Source organism: Telopea speciosissima, chromosome 7, assembly GCF_018873765.1.
Source record: "Telopea speciosissima isolate NSW1024214 ecotype Mountain lineage chromosome 7, Tspe_v1, whole genome shotgun sequence".
Classification (NCBI taxonomy): Eukaryota; Viridiplantae; Streptophyta; class Magnoliopsida; order Proteales; family Proteaceae; genus Telopea; species Telopea speciosissima.
The window spans coordinates 28185780-28202593 of NC_057922.1; the positions used below are offsets into that span (position 1 = coordinate 28185780).

At 39.4% G+C, this 16814-nt stretch overlaps 1 protein-coding gene across 1 annotated transcript; it reads left to right on the forward strand.

The window, feature by feature from the left end:
• The first annotated feature begins 1579 nt into the window (after positions 1-1579).
• On the forward strand, positions 1580-14790 carry LOC122667122 (biotin carboxyl carrier protein of acetyl-CoA carboxylase 1, chloroplastic-like). Its single transcript, XM_043863322.1, has 6 exons — positions 1580-1596; positions 13051-13251; positions 13820-13873; positions 13982-14148; positions 14246-14549; positions 14642-14790. The coding sequence occupies exons 2-6, from the start codon at positions 13084-13086 to the stop codon at positions 14744-14746; spliced, it is 798 nt and encodes a 265-aa protein (XP_043719257.1). The 5' UTR covers positions 1580-1596; positions 13051-13083; the 3' UTR covers positions 14747-14790.
• The last annotated feature ends 2024 nt before the right edge of the window (positions 14791-16814 follow it).

Below are 16814 nucleotides of genomic sequence, written 5' to 3' on the forward strand. Positions count from 1 at the left end.
CTGTTCATGTCATTATAAGAGAACAGTGTGACTTAAATGGTATGAAAGTGTCATCTAGGAGGCCAATGTTGGGGGACAAGTGGACAACCCCCTGATCAGTCCCTGATTTTCCCAGTGCTGCTTTGTTTAATCTTAGTGTCATGCTGCATTTGGTTGTGACTAAAATGGGTGAGAAGAGAAACTAAAAAATTAGGTGGAAACATGCTTGTGATAGTTTATTGAGAAGAATGAAATAAAAAAGAAGCTGCGAGAGAAATTTAGCCTGAAAGTTTCTCTATTGCCTTAATTCTATTCTCCCTAATTATATGAAAAAATGTGAAAATTTTCAAATTATCTTATTGTAGAGAAAACCTACTAGAACAATCTTTCTTTGTATTTGCTCCAATACCAGAAAGACTATGATGATTAGAAGGAAACTGTGGTTGGATTGTACAACTCAAAGAGAGGTTGGATTGAACAACTAAGAAAATATTAGGGAAGATTACACTACACTCCCCTGATTTATACCATATATTTACCATATATTTAAGACCCACCCCTGTGTTATTTGCAATTACAACCGTACCTGTTTGTCTGACAGTGTTAGATATGAAATGCAAATGAATCTTTTACCCCCCCCCCCCAAACTAAACCTCAACCACTTGACCTATATTTGAAATATAACGGGTAAAAAACTTCCATTTTGAAACCTTCTTCCCTTTTCTCTACTGCCTCCTGCCTACGACTTACATCAAGACTTGAGTAAATGCAATTTTCTGGCGACCTGAGAACCTGCAACTCTGCTTTGAAGCTTCCCATTTTAGCTTTTAAAAAAGGACCAAGTTTCCCTCCACCCACGGTGAATGGGATCCCATTCGCCGAGGGACAGGAGCGGGTGGCAATGGGTATCGAGAGGGTACTTTGGAACATACTAAAACCCTAGGAGAGGTTTGTGAACCCCCCTCTATGGGTGGAGAAAACTTTGCCCTTTAAAAAATATGGAAAATTATCTATTACTTGTTGACCGTTCAGCTTAGAGCTTGGCATCTGTACAGTAAGTGCTTGCATCTCTTCAATTGTTAATGCCTGTAAAATGTAGGCCAGTTTTTGGTATGCATTCTTGTATGCATGCTTGAATGCATTCTTGTTGGTGGAAAAATATCCAACACTCACAAGATGACGCGGGTTGTGGTGGATGCAGGGCATGCCAGAACCTTTGACGCAGGTTCAAACGGATTAGGATTGCGGCCTATTTGACTGCCAACCAAGGAATGTAGGGTTCCCTCGTGCCTGAGTTACCTCCAAGGACCTTTGGGTTAGACTGTATAGGCAACGGTCTCAATGGGATCTACCAAAAGTTTATAAAACTGACCAGGGAAAGAGATTGACTCTTGTGCGAAATGAAATGACTAAATTAATACTGAGAAAAGTACACTAACCAATTACAATCGAAACCAAACCTGTAGGGATGAACGCTCTTCCTGATTCTCCCTCCCAATGATTGGCCCGTTGGGATTGTAAGTACACCCTCTCAAGAAGAAGTACACTAAAGCAAGGAACTAGTAAACAAATAAAAGAACAATAAAGATAATGCCAAGAGCTGGATTGTGTGTGTGTGTCCTCTTTTCTGTGACAACCCCTGCCCCTTTTATAGCAATCCCTATCTGGATGGTGGCAGCTGCATCTCTTGGCTTCAAACCCTATTTCCTATCTCCACGTGGCCCCTTCCTGTGGCTGATTCCGTTATGCTCTCCTGGGCCCACCGTTGTGGTGGTAGTGACCCCCTTCTCTCCCTCCTTAGAAGCAGGAGACGCCTCCTTTGTGGGGAGTGACCTTCTCAACCAATCTTTGACGGGGTCCACCCTTCTCCCTTCAAAACTGCTGACGTGGCTTATCACCCAACAACCTCCTTGATGGCGCATGACCCCACTGATGATGTGGGACCCATCCAAAAGCGGCCCTAACAATTCCAAGTCGATTTCACATTCTCGGATGATAAATATAGTTGTTTTTATCTCGTGATAATGCGAAATCGACCTAGAATGCATTCCAAGAATGAATACCAAACACAGCCTAACTGTTGGTTTTGTAACATTGTTTAGTGCTAGTTTTTCTGTAGATGTCTATGTGGCAATGCATTGCCGACCAAATTGATTGATTTTTAGTGTGGTGTTAGTAATAAATACCTAGATACACTTCCTATCTTCTGTAATTTTGTAAACGATCTTTATTTGTCGAGAGTGTCTGATTGGCTTTATCTTATGGTGATTTCAAGCTTTCTAATCATATTTCTTTGTAGATTGTTTTTACGTTGGCTCAATGCTTGACAGGAATCCTTTTTATATTGGTTTAATTTATGTTGCTTATCTATTGCACAAAGCAGTGTGGGTCCAGCCGTCCAGCTAGACATATGTGGTGAATTCCACTGTTGGAATTTTTATTTGTCTTTAAAATGAAAGATTCAAAATACTTAGAGGATTATGTTGTTTCCTAATAAGCACCAATAGACACCTAAATGATCAATAAGTGTGACTATTGGATGACTTATTTGAATGGTCAACAAATAAGTATTTTGGGAAAAGACATGATGTTAGGGCATATCTCTTGGAGATTCCCTTAGTGGTGTCACTATTTCTGGTTTTCCAGCGACATTAAAATCATTTTTTTCCTAAACCTTCTAATGAGCCTATCCTTGCTCTGCCTTATAACTGAAGTCTTTGTGCATAAGACCAAGGTTTGGTGGTTGCTTTAACTTGGAGGTAAAATGCAAGGAATCTCGGTTGCACTTCCACAGGGGGCGTTTCAAACCTTAAGGAAAGTGTCTTCACTTATGAGTCAGTGATTGGTATGACTATCAACAATAGCGAATTCGTGACATCTCAGTCTTATTTTCTCAAACCGGGTACTTGTTTACAACAATCCACAATAGTGTTGTAAGTACCCTAAAAGATATATTGAGAGTTTTAAATTATTTTTGGTACAATGCCTGATAGGTTGAACCTAATCAACACTATATTCTAACTAGAAGTGAATGCCATATTCTCCCCCAGGGGGAATGAAAATCTTGAAAAGTGATGATGATGATGATCTTATCCTTGAGAATTTCCTTTGTGCAGCTTCCAAGGGTGGGCCAAAAGCTTGAATCACGGATTCGCAGGTCGTTTACGGCTTTGCTGGTCGTCAGAGTGAGAAGCAGGTCGTAGATTGCGGGTACTAATATAGTTTCAGTGATATGGAATTAGGGATGTAAATGGATAACCAAAATCCGAATCCGAATCCGAATCCACATCCGTATCCGTTTAGCAACATTCGTATTCATTTAGAGATATTCGGAAAATAATTTGAATACTCCGATTAAAATCCATCCGAAAATAATCCGAATACTCAATAATAAAAATTTAAATAAATAAAGATTTTGAGGGTTTTTGAAGATTCAACAGGTTCTAGAATATGATGAACAGAGAATCATGATCTAAGAGATATGGATTGAGAGTAAATTGTATCCGCTAGGAGGAGGAAGGTCCGAGTTACACATGGCAAAAATATAAACGGATAGTTGAAAATCCGAATCCGATTTGCATCCGAATCCATTTAGAGGTATCCGTATTCGGCCATGGAATATCCGGCTCCGATCACATCCGATTCGTATCCGATCCAAATCCGATCCGTTTACATCCCTATATGGAATCAACTAAGGCAAGCTTGGCTGGCTGGCTAACCCTATTTATTTGGTTGGGATAGCTCGTTAGTTGTTCGCCTGGGGAAAAGACGTGGGTTTAGATAGGGTTTTGTCTCAAGGGTAGAAATGTAAGTTCAATACGAAAAAGCGCATTATCGTCAATTTAATTTTTGCCCCACAGGATGGCATCAGTTAACAGAAAATGACTAACGGACTGGGTCAAGTTGCAAACTTGTAATTAAAGGTAAGCGTGTAATTACTGATAACACAAGGGTGGATCTTAAATATATGGTATAAATCAGAGGGGGTTAGTGTAATTTTCCCATTGTCTTCCTAAAGCCACCGTATATGGAAATCCATCCAGGGAGACTTCAAATGCACGCGGGAGGGTATTTTGGATCTAACGCTAAAACCCCATAGGGTTTGTGAACCACTGGACGGTGTGGTGACTAGTGAAGGGAAATTTTCTCTAATAACTTAAGGCAGGGGATTGCTCCTATGCTATGTGTCTCTTACAACAGTGTGGGGGTCAATGACAACACATACAAGGCCACCTATCAAGGGTGGGATTTTTCATTTCACCGGGGGTGGGGTGATCATTTTGCCCTTCTTGGATGCAGGCACAACTCAGCCTGGGAGCCTTCTTTTGCCTATAATTTTATATCAACAAAGACTCTATGGTCCAATGGATATGGTGATGGTCTATGTTTTACCATTCACCATGCACAAATTTTGTAGGTGATTTTTTTTATTTTATATATTGTAGTTGGAAAACCAGGTTTCGAATCAAGTAAAAAAACATGAAACCTGGTCAAAAGTCATGAAGTCTTACTCAATTTAAGAAATGATCAAAACAAATCCGAGTCAGTCCGTTTTTATTGATTTAGTGTTGTTGCCCGAGTCATGTGAAACTCATTGAGTTGGTTTTTTCTTTATTTGGCCATATATTATACATAGACCATAAGTTTGGTTTACAGCTAAACAAAAACCTGATTTCTTTGCCTCTTTTTTTCTTTTCAGGTATGAGGCAATTAAAACCTTAGTCCCTCCTTACTTAAGAAAGAGAAGAAGGAAGATATTAAAAATAAGGGAAAGAGATTGCTACCTAGGCCTCTAGAACCTACACGTGTGCACTGGCCAATGGGAGCATGCACGCAAACATCGTCGGGTGGGATTTTTGCCTTTCCATGGGAGCAACGCAGTATTTCCGTGCACGTCTATGTCTAGGCACAAGAGCCACACGACCAAGTAGCGTTCTTTTACCCTAAAAATAAATAAGAAAAAAAAAACATGATTTTCCCTGACTTGGTTTGACTCGCTCAACTCATCAGGTTTTGAAAAGGGCGAGTAAGTCCAAAAGCCTGATTTTCCCACTATGTTGTATACACACGAACACACCCATTAACATGTATTTATCAAAGCAGACTTATGAATAACTTGTGTAATATTCTTTATTATTAACAGAAATCAAAGTGTGGGCTAATAGAGGCATTGTATAAACGTCAACTGAAGCTAATTTTTTTGATAAAGGCAATCGTCGTGAGGTGGGAACTAGAGAGAACTTGGTTATGGAGATTAAAAGTCTTGTTCACCTTACCATGGTGAAGAGTTTGTATTTGTATTTAGGGAAATTTATGAAACACCCCTTGAAAATGGGTCGAAACTCGAATCACCCCTTGAAATTTGAAAATACTCAGATCACCGCCTGGAATAGAGCCCAATACTCAGATTCAACCCCACCGTTAGTCAACTAATGAAGTCAGCTAGTTAAAATTTTTGAAAACCCTAAACTACTCTTAGAAGAGTATAATTTCTATTTTACCCTTAGATCTAAAAACCCAATATGTACTTTTTTTTTTCTTAAGTAAAATAAGGAATTGGAGAGGGAGAGGGAATATCCCCTCTCCTTCTTCCCCAAATGACCTGCAACTTAATCTCTGCAACTTATAGGGTTTCAAAATTGCAGGTAGAAACCTATAAATCGCGGTTAACCGGAGTGGCCACTTGCTCTACAACTCTCGACGAAGGGATAAACTCATATGGCGACCAGTATGCCGGCGAAGGTTATCGGAAAAAAACCCTTGCGATTTAGCAGAATGGCCATCTACTCTCCATCTCCATCTCTCTCAGAGACCACAGCGGCGGTGGCGGTGGTTCAAGTCTTATTAATCGCAACACCTATGCTGCCTCTATTTGGTTTACAAATCCATCAACAAATAAAACCCTAAAATCAAAACATGGGTAAAAAAACAAAATCAGTTAAATAATGATGAATTGCTAATCCGCTTATACGTGGCCCTTCACTTGCTTTTGGAGCTCCAAAACAGAATTAGTAAAACAAAATCAAACGATTTTTAACAATCCAAGCACATCCAGATCAAAGCTTTGACATAATAACCTGCGCACAAGCTTGGTGAAAGAAACCTTTGGTTTACAATCCATCTGAAAAATTGGGGGAAGAAACATTTGGTTTACAAATCCATCTAAAAATTGGGGAAATAAAAATCCGGTTTACAAATCCATCTGAAAAATTTGGGAAAGAAACTTTCCGTTTACAAATCCATCTGAAAAATTAGGGAAAGAAACATCCGGTTTACAAATCCATCTAAAGATTTCAGAAATGAGAATCGAAGAATGGTCGTGACTTAGCCTGAGAAACCCACCTCTAGGAGTTACAAGAGAGAGATGGAGAGGATAGAACATAACCACTGAAGATGTAGGTTGGTTGGAGATGGAGAAGGAGAAGATATGGCTCCGGTGCCGGTGCCGGAGAAGGTGAAACGCTTTAGTCCTTCATCCCACTTGATTTTGGGGTTAAAATTGTCTTTTCAATGTACAAGGGTAAAATAGTCTTTTTACATCAATAACTAACAACAGACTAACACCGTTAGTGTAGAGGGGGTGATTTGAGTATTTTCAAATTTCAGGAGGTGATCCGAGTTTCGACCCATTTTCAGGGGGTGTTTCGTAAATTTCCCTTGTATTTATAATAGAGCAAAAATATCAACTCATCAGGGAGATCATAATGCATTTGATAGAAATGTAGAGAACATGGGTATTAAATGGGTAGGTCATTAGCTTTGATGTACAAGTGAGAGGTTGTTGGATATATGTGTTCATCAAAACCAATTTAAAGTGTTTAAGTTAATTAAATTAAGGGACAATTTTTAAGATCTATTAGATAATTAAGAACAGAAATTACAAGATTTACATCCACTACTTTCCATTTTGAAAAGATTTACTCAATCCCCAAAGTTGGTTAATACTCATGCCACGTAAGAATAAAATAAAAATAAACTTTCAAAATTGCCCCAAAATTTTGTTTTAAACTTTTATACCATTATGGGGAGAATAGGAGGGAAGGGGCGCACAATTTTCTCTACTTGTTTTATTATTATTATTATTATTATTATTATTGTTTCTTTCACTTTTGTTTTTTGTTTTTTTGTTTTTTTGTTTTTTTAAGTTTTTGGCCGAATTTTCTTTCAACAACTGTGAATGAGATCCCATTCACCGTAGGGCTGGAGAGGGCGGGAATAGGTATTGGGAAGGTATTTTGGAACATACTAAAACCCTAGGAGGGGTTAGTGAACCATTCTCTTTTTTTATTTAATTTTTTTTTAATATGTTTCTATTGTTTTCTATTCCAACAATTAAGATGTACTTCCCTTTGGATTCAATGCTATAGCTTTATTTTTATTTTTTTGGGAGATAATAACCATTTTTATTTCTACTCCTACAATTAAGGTGCAATTTCATCAAATTTTGCAGTTTTTTAAAACAGTTAAATGATGTTGGGGCAATTTTGAAAGTTTTTTTTTATTGTATTCTAACGTGGCATGAGTACTAAGTACTAACCCACTTTGGGGATTAAGTAAATCTCTTTAAAATAGAAAATAGTGGATGTAAAACAAATTTGAAACCTACTTATTTTGTAATTATCTAGTGGATCGAAGTAATTTTCCCTTAAATTAAATTGCATTATCACGATATATTGTCCCAAGGTTATATACCTTAAAATGTTCGCAACTAGGGACAAAATTCGGTATTCTCTTCATATGGTTGTCATGTTTTATATTTTCGGAATTTGATTCAAGAATATAAACATAAATATTCATATTGTTTGTGTATCGAACTATATCATCTTAGAATCTTGCATGGAATACCATATGAAGTAACAAGATCCCATGTGATAGTTGTTGGTCCCTATACTTGAGAGGTCTTTACCGTTGCAGTTGCACCTTGAGCTTTTTGGTGTATCAAAGGTTATGCCAACACTATTATATATCGTGTACGGGATTCACAATATTTATATATGAATGGAAGATATATTTAACAAGGAATCCATTTCCCTTATATGGTGAATGTCCTAAGAGAATTATAGGATTGCAATTAGACCGAATTTTGAGCTCGGTAGCAGTTTTTTAAAGAGTTTAGAAATGCATTTAAATTATAATTATTTATTTAATAATTATATTTGAAAAAGATTTTCTAAAAGTTTTATATCCAATCATTGTGGTCTAGATTCTCTGACTTATCCATTTCAACGATTTAGGGGTTTTGACACTGTACAGATTCTATACCCATAAGCCCGGTATGTGATATTGTTAAGTGGAGGAACATTAATGCAATTATATTTATCACATTAATGGGGTTTGGTTATTACCGATTTAAGACTTTACTTGTTGGTAAATAATTTTGCAACTACTTAAAAGTGAAACTTTTAGGTAATTACTTGTATTTACATATATTGAGTCTGACTCATAAAAAGTAACCCCAAGTGGTTTACCCAATAAGATCTTGACACTTAGCCTGTGATCCCTTTAGCAGATTATAAGGCTCCCTGTTTTGGTAGGGGGTAGGGTATGCTCGTAGTAGCCTCCCTCTCTCCTCCTCCTACACTTTGTCTTCTTTGTGATATTCTGGTTTTGAACCCTAGCGTGTGAGGATTGATTCCATTACTCGAGTTCTTTGTCAAATGTTAAACCTGCTTGTTTGAAAAAGGACACCTGTTCAAGTGCCATATTCCTTTGGAGGTACTATACTTATGATACAAAGTGGTAACCCCAAAACCCTAGTTTTTTATTGTTGTTTGAATACCCTAATGCATGCGAGGAACGGATTATGGTGGTAATTTTGGTATACATGGAGCATGAGCAGGAGAAGAGTTGCAAACATAGCTAGCAGGTGAATGAGAATTCGATACATGTCTAAACTTCACCCTTTATATGTTTCCTTGTATATTCTTAGATGCAAGGTTTAAAATTTTGGAATATATTGAACATAAGATCAGCCCCCATTGATTTTGATTCGAATTGGATCGTCTAGATCGACAAAAACAAAGATTTTCAAATTTTTTCACCTGATGGTTGGGTAGTTCTAGCCTAGACAGACCATAAACAACTTGGCCTAGAAGGGCTTGCCAGCATTAGAACAATATTTACCAAGGCATTTGGACCACTTGGACTAGATGTCTTTTTTTTTTCTGGGAAAATTACATATATCTCCCCTGCACTTTGCCCTAATTACACGTTCTTCCCCTTGATTTCCCTACCTTACATACGATTCCCCTATAATTTTTAAATAATTACTAATTCCTCCCCTGCCGTTAGCATCCGTATGTTAAGTGCTGACATGGCATAGTTAGATTTTTCATAATCCCTAAACTAACCTTAGATCCTTGTGAGATGACCTTTTTACCCTCCTTCATCTTCCTCCTCCTTCTCTGCATTGCCATGGTCAACAGTCAAGCCCCGACGGCAACGCTAACTACCACACCACCAACTACTCCGGTCACGCCAGTTTCATCACCACCCGCTGCTGCAACCATGGCGAGCACGCCTAAAACCCCAGCCCTAGTAGCAACACCAAGAATGACACCACCGACGGTAGTTTCAGCTCCGCCAGTGCAAGCTCCCAAGGCTGCTCCACCAACACCGACGGTTCTAGCTTCAGTTGGAGGGATTCATTGTTGAATTAAAAAAAGGGAAAAACATAATTACAATTCGGTGATAGAAAACCACACATTTTGCCAATTTGAAAAATTTTCAATTCCAAGTTCCAACCTCGCTGTTGGATGAGTCACGTTAGATTACAGCCCAGTCATCACAGTGTGATTATAATTGGTTGGGTTTGCTTTGAGAAGAACAAGAAACAACAGAAGCAGCTCGAGAAACCCAAAATTCATACAAAAATGGATTTGAAGACGAATATGGTCTATTCGTTGCTGCTACTGCTGTAAGATATTGGGTTTTGTTTGATCAGAAAAACAAAAATCAGATTGGGTTTAAGTAAATCTTGGGAAATCCAATTTTGAGCTTCACCCGAGAGCCCTACCAAGAACTTTTAAGAGATTCAAGGGTCCAAAACAGAGGCTAGCATGGCTTCGGAGACGTCATCTTGTGTGGAATCGTTTCATCTCAAGATTAAGAAGCTTCATCCCATTGGCATCTTCCAATGATGTAATGGAAGAGATGAAAGTTGCAGAAACAACAGAGTTCAACAGATTTTATTATCACATATTCAAGTTAGAAAGATGAAAGCTTTTATGGTTTCGGAGATCAGTTTTCTCATAGAGTTTAATGGCAATAGAGTACCCATTTTTGTTCAAGAGCAGGGCATTGGAAGGGGAGAACAACCCATCTCCCACTTCATTCAGAGGTTTTGCTCATCAGGAAACCAATCCAAACCCTAACCCTCCTCCCAATCCAGCTCTTGTGTCAGTGGTGAAGAAGAAGATGAATCTCCTAGGAACTCCAGGTGAACTATAGCTAGCTATGCCCTTTGGCTTCTTTTTCTCTTTTTTTGGGGGTGGGGAGTTACGTTATGCAGCTTTCTACTGATGGGTCACTTTTAATTATTGGGGTCATTTGATGCGTCAAAAACATATCCAAACGCCGAGGTGATATCTCTATCTCCTAAAACGCTCATGGCCACAAACCGATTTTTCTGCGAAATCTGCGATAAAGGGTTTCAGAGAGATCAGAACCTCCAGCTTCATCGGCGAGGGCACAACCTGCCATGAAAGCTCCAGCAAAGGAGGAGCAAGGAGGTTCAGAAGAGGGTATAACAGAGCAGAAACGATAGGAGCTATCCTCTTTCTTTTTCTTTTTTCTGTATAGGTTTTGGGGTTGGGGGTTTTGGTGTTTAGGGTTCTCTGTGGTTTTCGATCTTCCACCTGCTTGGTATATACTACTCAGGTGAACAATCAATCTTCCACTCGATCTATTATCAAATCCAAGTTTGATTCTTCTATTTCACCCCTTAACACTTTTTTTGAATTGTAATTTACTAACATTTAATTGAAACATAATCTACAGATAGAAGGGTCAACATTTAGTGCGTAAATTTAAAGTTTTAGGGAATAAGAGTCCGAGGAGGAGGAGGCGGCGGCGACAGTGGTGGCGGTGGAGGAGGAGGCAGTGGCAGTAGTGATGGCGGTGGTGGTGGCGGCGGTGGAGGAGGAAAGAAATGGGTGTTTTAAGGTTGAAGATGATGAAAAGGGTATCATTGTAATTCTACTTGTGGTGTTTTAGAACAAGGGTAATATTGTCTTTTCAAACCACTAACTAACAATACCCTAACACCGTCAGCCATAAGGGGTCAAAATGTAAGGTAAAAAAATCAAAGGGAGGAACGTGTAATTAGGGCAAAATACAGTGGAGATATATGTAATTTTTTCTTTTTTTTTTGATCAAAGTGTAATCACACAAACCACACACCAATCCCAAAAGGTAAACCGACTTTTAGGACCGTAGATGTCCTTTAATCTTAACACAAAGTCATTTGTTGAATCATTGTTGCCATGACACAGTCAGACTCAGATCATTAATTCATGATGGACCTGATTTGTCCAACCTTCCATATATGGTTCTAAAACTTTCTAATTCCAAATAAATCAATATGATCTTATATGAATATTCTTAAAACCCTTCAAACACCTTTTTCTGAGACATTAGGGCAGTGTCCAAGTCATTTCGCATTCTCAAATGATAGAGAATGCGAAACCGACCTAGAATGCATTCCAAGAATGCATACCAAACACAACCTACATTTCCATTCTTAATAATTGTATAGTAATCTAATAAATTTCAAGAAATGATCAAAGGCCAAGTGTTTGAGTGAGATGGTGTACTGCAATCCTTCGGGGTGGATAATAACATTGGGGGAGGCTCAGGTATTTCAAGCTTGGAAGTGCACCATATTCAATCTCAGTCCATTCAATTAGAAATAATGAAGAAAATTTAAGTGCCTCAAGCTTTGGAAAGCCACCTGCTCTACAAAATTCCACACCAAGTTGCTTTACATATTAGGTCCAAAAAATTTGAGATGTTTCAAGCTGGAAAGTAACTGAAGAACTGAAGTTGGGTTCTCTGATAGTTGAGAGTTGTATAGGTCTAGTTTGGTAAAGTTCTCCATTGAACCAATCCAATTTGGCAACTCTACCAGGCGCCCAGTAAGGTTTAGCTTTCGAATAAGAGGTGGAGGTGAGAGTAGTTCTAATGAGTTAATCTATACTGTGAGTGTCAAGGACGTACAGAAGGCCCTTCATTTTCATGATAGAGGCTAATATCTCAGTTTCATCAGCTTCTCTAAGATCAACTGCAAGTTCTCTCTGTTGGGTCAAACTACTCAACTAACTATCAGTGGCAATTCTGTAATGGAACCCACTGAAAGTCTGAAGATTTGTTAATTTTCCCATACCAGTTGGGACCTCAATGCCATCACACCCGCGGCTGGACATCTTAAGGTGCCTACCTCAATTGTAGAAGATTTAGAACTCCACTTGGTAGTGTTACCATACATGATACTGCTTTACAATAATATAGAAGGCGCTTGTTTCGATAGGGAGAAGAAGTTTGGTTCTGCGAAGAATCTTACGTCTCTGCAAATGATGAAACCATTGAAATGAAAGTTGTAAAGAGGTTTCCATGGTGAATTTGGGACAGGGAAAAGTCAAGAATGGACTAAATTCCATTATCCTTATCTCTTATTACGGAGAAACTAAGCACGCTGCACTTGTAATCTGGGCAGTAGAGAGAGAAAAGGAGGGCAGGGCAGGGCCAGGCCAGACAAAGTCTACATTGACAAACTAGCACAAGTGCACAACCCCAACTACCCTGATCCATCCGCCAACGCAACATTGCCAAGTGCCAACGCATATCAGCAACGAATAGCGAAGTGAAAGGAGAGTGAGAGAGGCTCTCGTTTTCGTTTCCTTCATTTTCTAAGCAACTCTCACTCACTCACACTCATTCTCTCTCCTCTTCCCTCGGTTTCATCGACGTGACGGACGTCTGTCTTCCGTCAAATCTTCGTCAAAACAAACCCTCAAAAAGAAAAAAACATTCTCAAAACCCTCCCTGGCTCCCTCTCGCCCTCTCTTTCACACGGTGTGATTCAATTTCTTTCAATTCCGAAGAGAAATGGCGTCGTTGGTTCCAGCTGCCTCTGCAATAACTGCAGCAGCGGCAGCTTCTGCATCCAAATCGACGACTTCATCGTCATGTTTGCCCTTTGAACCACGCCATTGCTGCCATTCGATGGTCTTGTTTCACCTTACGTCGAAGCCGAAGCTTAGATTTTCGACCAAGGTAGAGACTGCCTCCTTTTTATTCCTCTTGGTTTTCCGTCCAATTGGGTTTTCAATATGTGGGCCATTTGGTTGATCGATCTGATCTGAGTTTTCTTTTCAATTTGGTTCGTTTCGGCTTTGAGTTGTGGTGGTTTCTGTGAGATCCGAACTGAAATTCCTGTTAAATTGATATAACCTTGCTTGATTCAATAGAATAAGAAATTAATGAAATCGTTAAGTTTACGATTCTGGGTTAGAAGGCTCTCAACTTCGGATGGTTGATTTGGTAGTTTCATAATTTATGCATAATCGATGTCACATTCCTATTTCTCATGAAAAGAAGTTCTGTAACTGCTGATTTTTCTCTTCTTTGGTTCCATTAGATGCTCTTCTCTCTTAGCTGAAAGAGCTTGTTGTAGACCTTCCAAAATTTCATAGTATTATTCAAGATGTTCTGTTCTGGACTCGGATCGATCTTTTTAAGTGGAAATTAGCACCCGTAATTCAATCTTCTAACTGAAAATTTGGCATCGAAGGATCGATAACTCTTCTCCTGAAATGTGTTTAGTAATTGGTTCCAATTGTAGGGTCAACTATCTACTTGGAATCATTCCACGGTGGTCAAGGCCCAATCAAATGAGGTAAGATTCTGCCCTTTTATTTATTTATTTTTTTTACCATTTGATGATCTGATTTCTGTTCTGTACTCTTTCTGGGACTTCCTTTTGGCACCATCTGTTTTGTTCAAGGTTTCTGTCGATGGATCCCCAAATGACACCGCAACTTCAGCAACCAAATTGGAAGTACCGGCATCAGAGGAAAAGAATGCTAAGCCAGTGAAGGAGCCGTCTCATGCAGCTTTGGCCACAGAAGAATCACTCTCTGAGTTTATAAAACAAGTTTCAAGCCTTGTGAAGTAAGAAATTAACTCATTTTGTTATAGTTAGTGCTTTCTATCAAGCAATTCCTTCCTTAAGAGGATTGGTTTTGCATCACTTGCGTCTGTCTGGTAGGCTAGTCGACTCTAGGGATATTCAGGAGCTGCAGATGAAGCAACTCGACTGTGAGTTAATTATTCGTAAAAAGGAGTCCTTGCCTCAGCCACCATCTCCTGCTCCTATGGTCATTATGCATCCTTCCTCTCCACCACCTGCAGCTGCACCTACACCTTCTGCCCCTGCTCCTTCTTCAACCTTAGCCCCTGCACCCTCTCCACCTCCTGCTAAGTCACCCAAGTCATCGCTTCCTCCCCTTAAATGCCCCATGGCAGGAACATTCTATCGGAGCCCAGCACCTAGTGAGCCTCCATTTGTGAAGGTAATTCTTCTCCAGTTGTGTATAATGTAATTCTATCACTAGGCCTTTATGCTAAAAGATGATTTAGCACTGGAATTTTATTTTCCTCGTAGGTTGGGGACAAAGTTCAGAAGGGACAAGTCGTGTGCATCATCGAAGCCATGAAATTGATGAATGAAATTGAAGTAAGGCTGATCTCATTGCTACCATTTAGCTAAACACTTGACATAAACAACTTTTTTTAGCAAATTGCTTTCCCTTTCTCTTTATTTTACTATTATTATTTTCCCCAATAACGTATGCTTATTCGGACACAATAATTCCTCACACTAGGTGATAAAATCTGTTTTCTATCCTGACCATAAATTGCTTAATATGGTATATTAAACTATAGATGTATGCACTGTACTTCTTTTAATTTATGGCCTATGAATTATTTGCATTTTGATACCATTAATAGTTTAAGCTTTCAATCTCTTGAGGTAAATCAACTGCCTTGAGCAATATTCTTGAAAATGGATCAGGACCAGATGTTGGATCCATCAGGTGCATCCGACTATCTAGATGATCTGATTGCCAATGCCCATCCTGAAGGTCTGACCTGGACTATTCGCTCAAAACCATTAAATGTTGGGTCAGTGGTCAGATCCCAATTCAGTTGCCCGATCCAGAGGTCTTTTAAGACACTGGCCTTTAGTCGACACAAATTGGTTGGCTGACCTAAATGTTAGGGGAGAAAAGATCAAAAGATGGTAATAATGCTAACTGGCACATGTTAGAAGGTATAGGCTCATTTTAGAAGGTATAGATATATATTGGAACCTAGATACGGATCAAGCAAGGTTTTAGGTCTCGGTTTCGCCAGGCCACGAAACCGAGATCTCGGCGAGATCATGTATTTTTTTTTTTTCAACTCGATGGTAGGTTTCGGTGGCCATATGGCCAAGATAGGGGCTGAAACTTGGCATTCCCTCTATTTTAGGCCTTCTAAACACAGTGGAACCATTAGTTTTTACATATTCAAACCCAAAATGGTACTTTGACTATGGACCCTAAGTTGGTAGTCTACGGCGTGTGTGAGGTCTACCCTAGGCTATTCCACACAAACAAGGTTAGATCATGTTTCTATGAAAAATATAGTTTTTGAGATGAATAGTTACCTTAGGTTCTTGAGATGCAGCTTGGAGGAGATTAGCAGCTTCAATCTTCAATGAATCAAGCTTTGATGAGGTGTTAGAGGTGTGATTTGCCAAAAGAAATGAAAAAAATCACCCAAAGATGGAGTTTCCCCTTCACAGAGGCGAGACAGGCGAGAGAGAGGCGAGATCTCGTCGAGTTATGGTGTTTTATAAGCTTTAATAAGGTCAAAACTGAGAAATAGCTTGAGATCTCGGCGAGATATCGAGATCTGGAGCGAGATATTGTATTATTTTTGTATCGCATGTAATCTCGTCTCGAGATGCTATGAAACTGAGATTAGAGCGAGATCTCGCGCCGAGATCTTGAACTATGTAATGTAGTCCTAGGTAGGGGTAGTCCCACTAGGAGCCAGGGTAATGGGGTCACAAACAAGGGCTGACCGATTGGGTTAGGGTTTACTAATTTAGGTCAAAACTAGGGTTAGGGTTGGACAATGGCAATGGGGTTTATGGGGGTTTTAATATGCAGGTCTAGGGTGCTTTTATGGCATATAAATAATAGGATTTGGGAAGGTTTTCAAATTCTGCAATTTGGACAGAATTGAGTTGCAGGTTTTGGGTTTAATGGAGTGGAGGAATGGAGGGGATAGAGTGGGAATTATGTGCTGGGTTTAGGATCGAGTGTAGGGAGAAGTGTGGGGGTTGTGTACTGGCAGTGTGGTTCAAAATTGATGGTCAGATCTGTAGTTATAAGGGAGTCCTAGTTAAGGTAGGAGTTGCAGGTTTAATGGAGATTAGAAATTTGATGGATGGAGGGGGGGTGTGTGGATTAGGTCTAATGAAAGGGGAATGGCTGGGCAGATTAAAAGGAGAAGGTTTAAAATCAAAGTGCAGGTTCAAACTTACTGAATTGCAGAAACAATGGCAGCAGCTTGATATCTTGAAGAGACCTCCCGATCTTCACGATGCAAGGAGTCGTAGGAGTCCACCCACCCTGTACCACCTTGAGATCCACAAGGATATACACTCACAAAGAGCAGCAGCAATAGCAGCAAGGCTAAGAAGCATAAATTTTTAATAATGAACTGTGGGGGAGCCTCCCACGAATTGCTTTATTTATAATGGGGGCTGATCCATCAATCAGCCA

Excerpts from the sequence above, each read along its gene's own strand:
- LOC122667122 (XM_043863322.1), top strand. The coding sequence starts at position 13,084 with ATGGCGTCGTTGGTTCCAGCTGCCTCTGCAATAACTGCAGCAGCGGCA. Across the intron at positions 13,874-13,981 it reads TCAAGGCCCAATCAAATGAG|GTTTCTGTCGATGGATCCCC; the intron begins GTAAGATTCTGC and ends GTTTTGTTCAAG. Across the intron at positions 14,550-14,641 it reads GTGAGCCTCCATTTGTGAAG|GTTGGGGACAAAGTTCAGAA; the intron begins GTAATTCTTCTC and ends TTTTCCTCGTAG.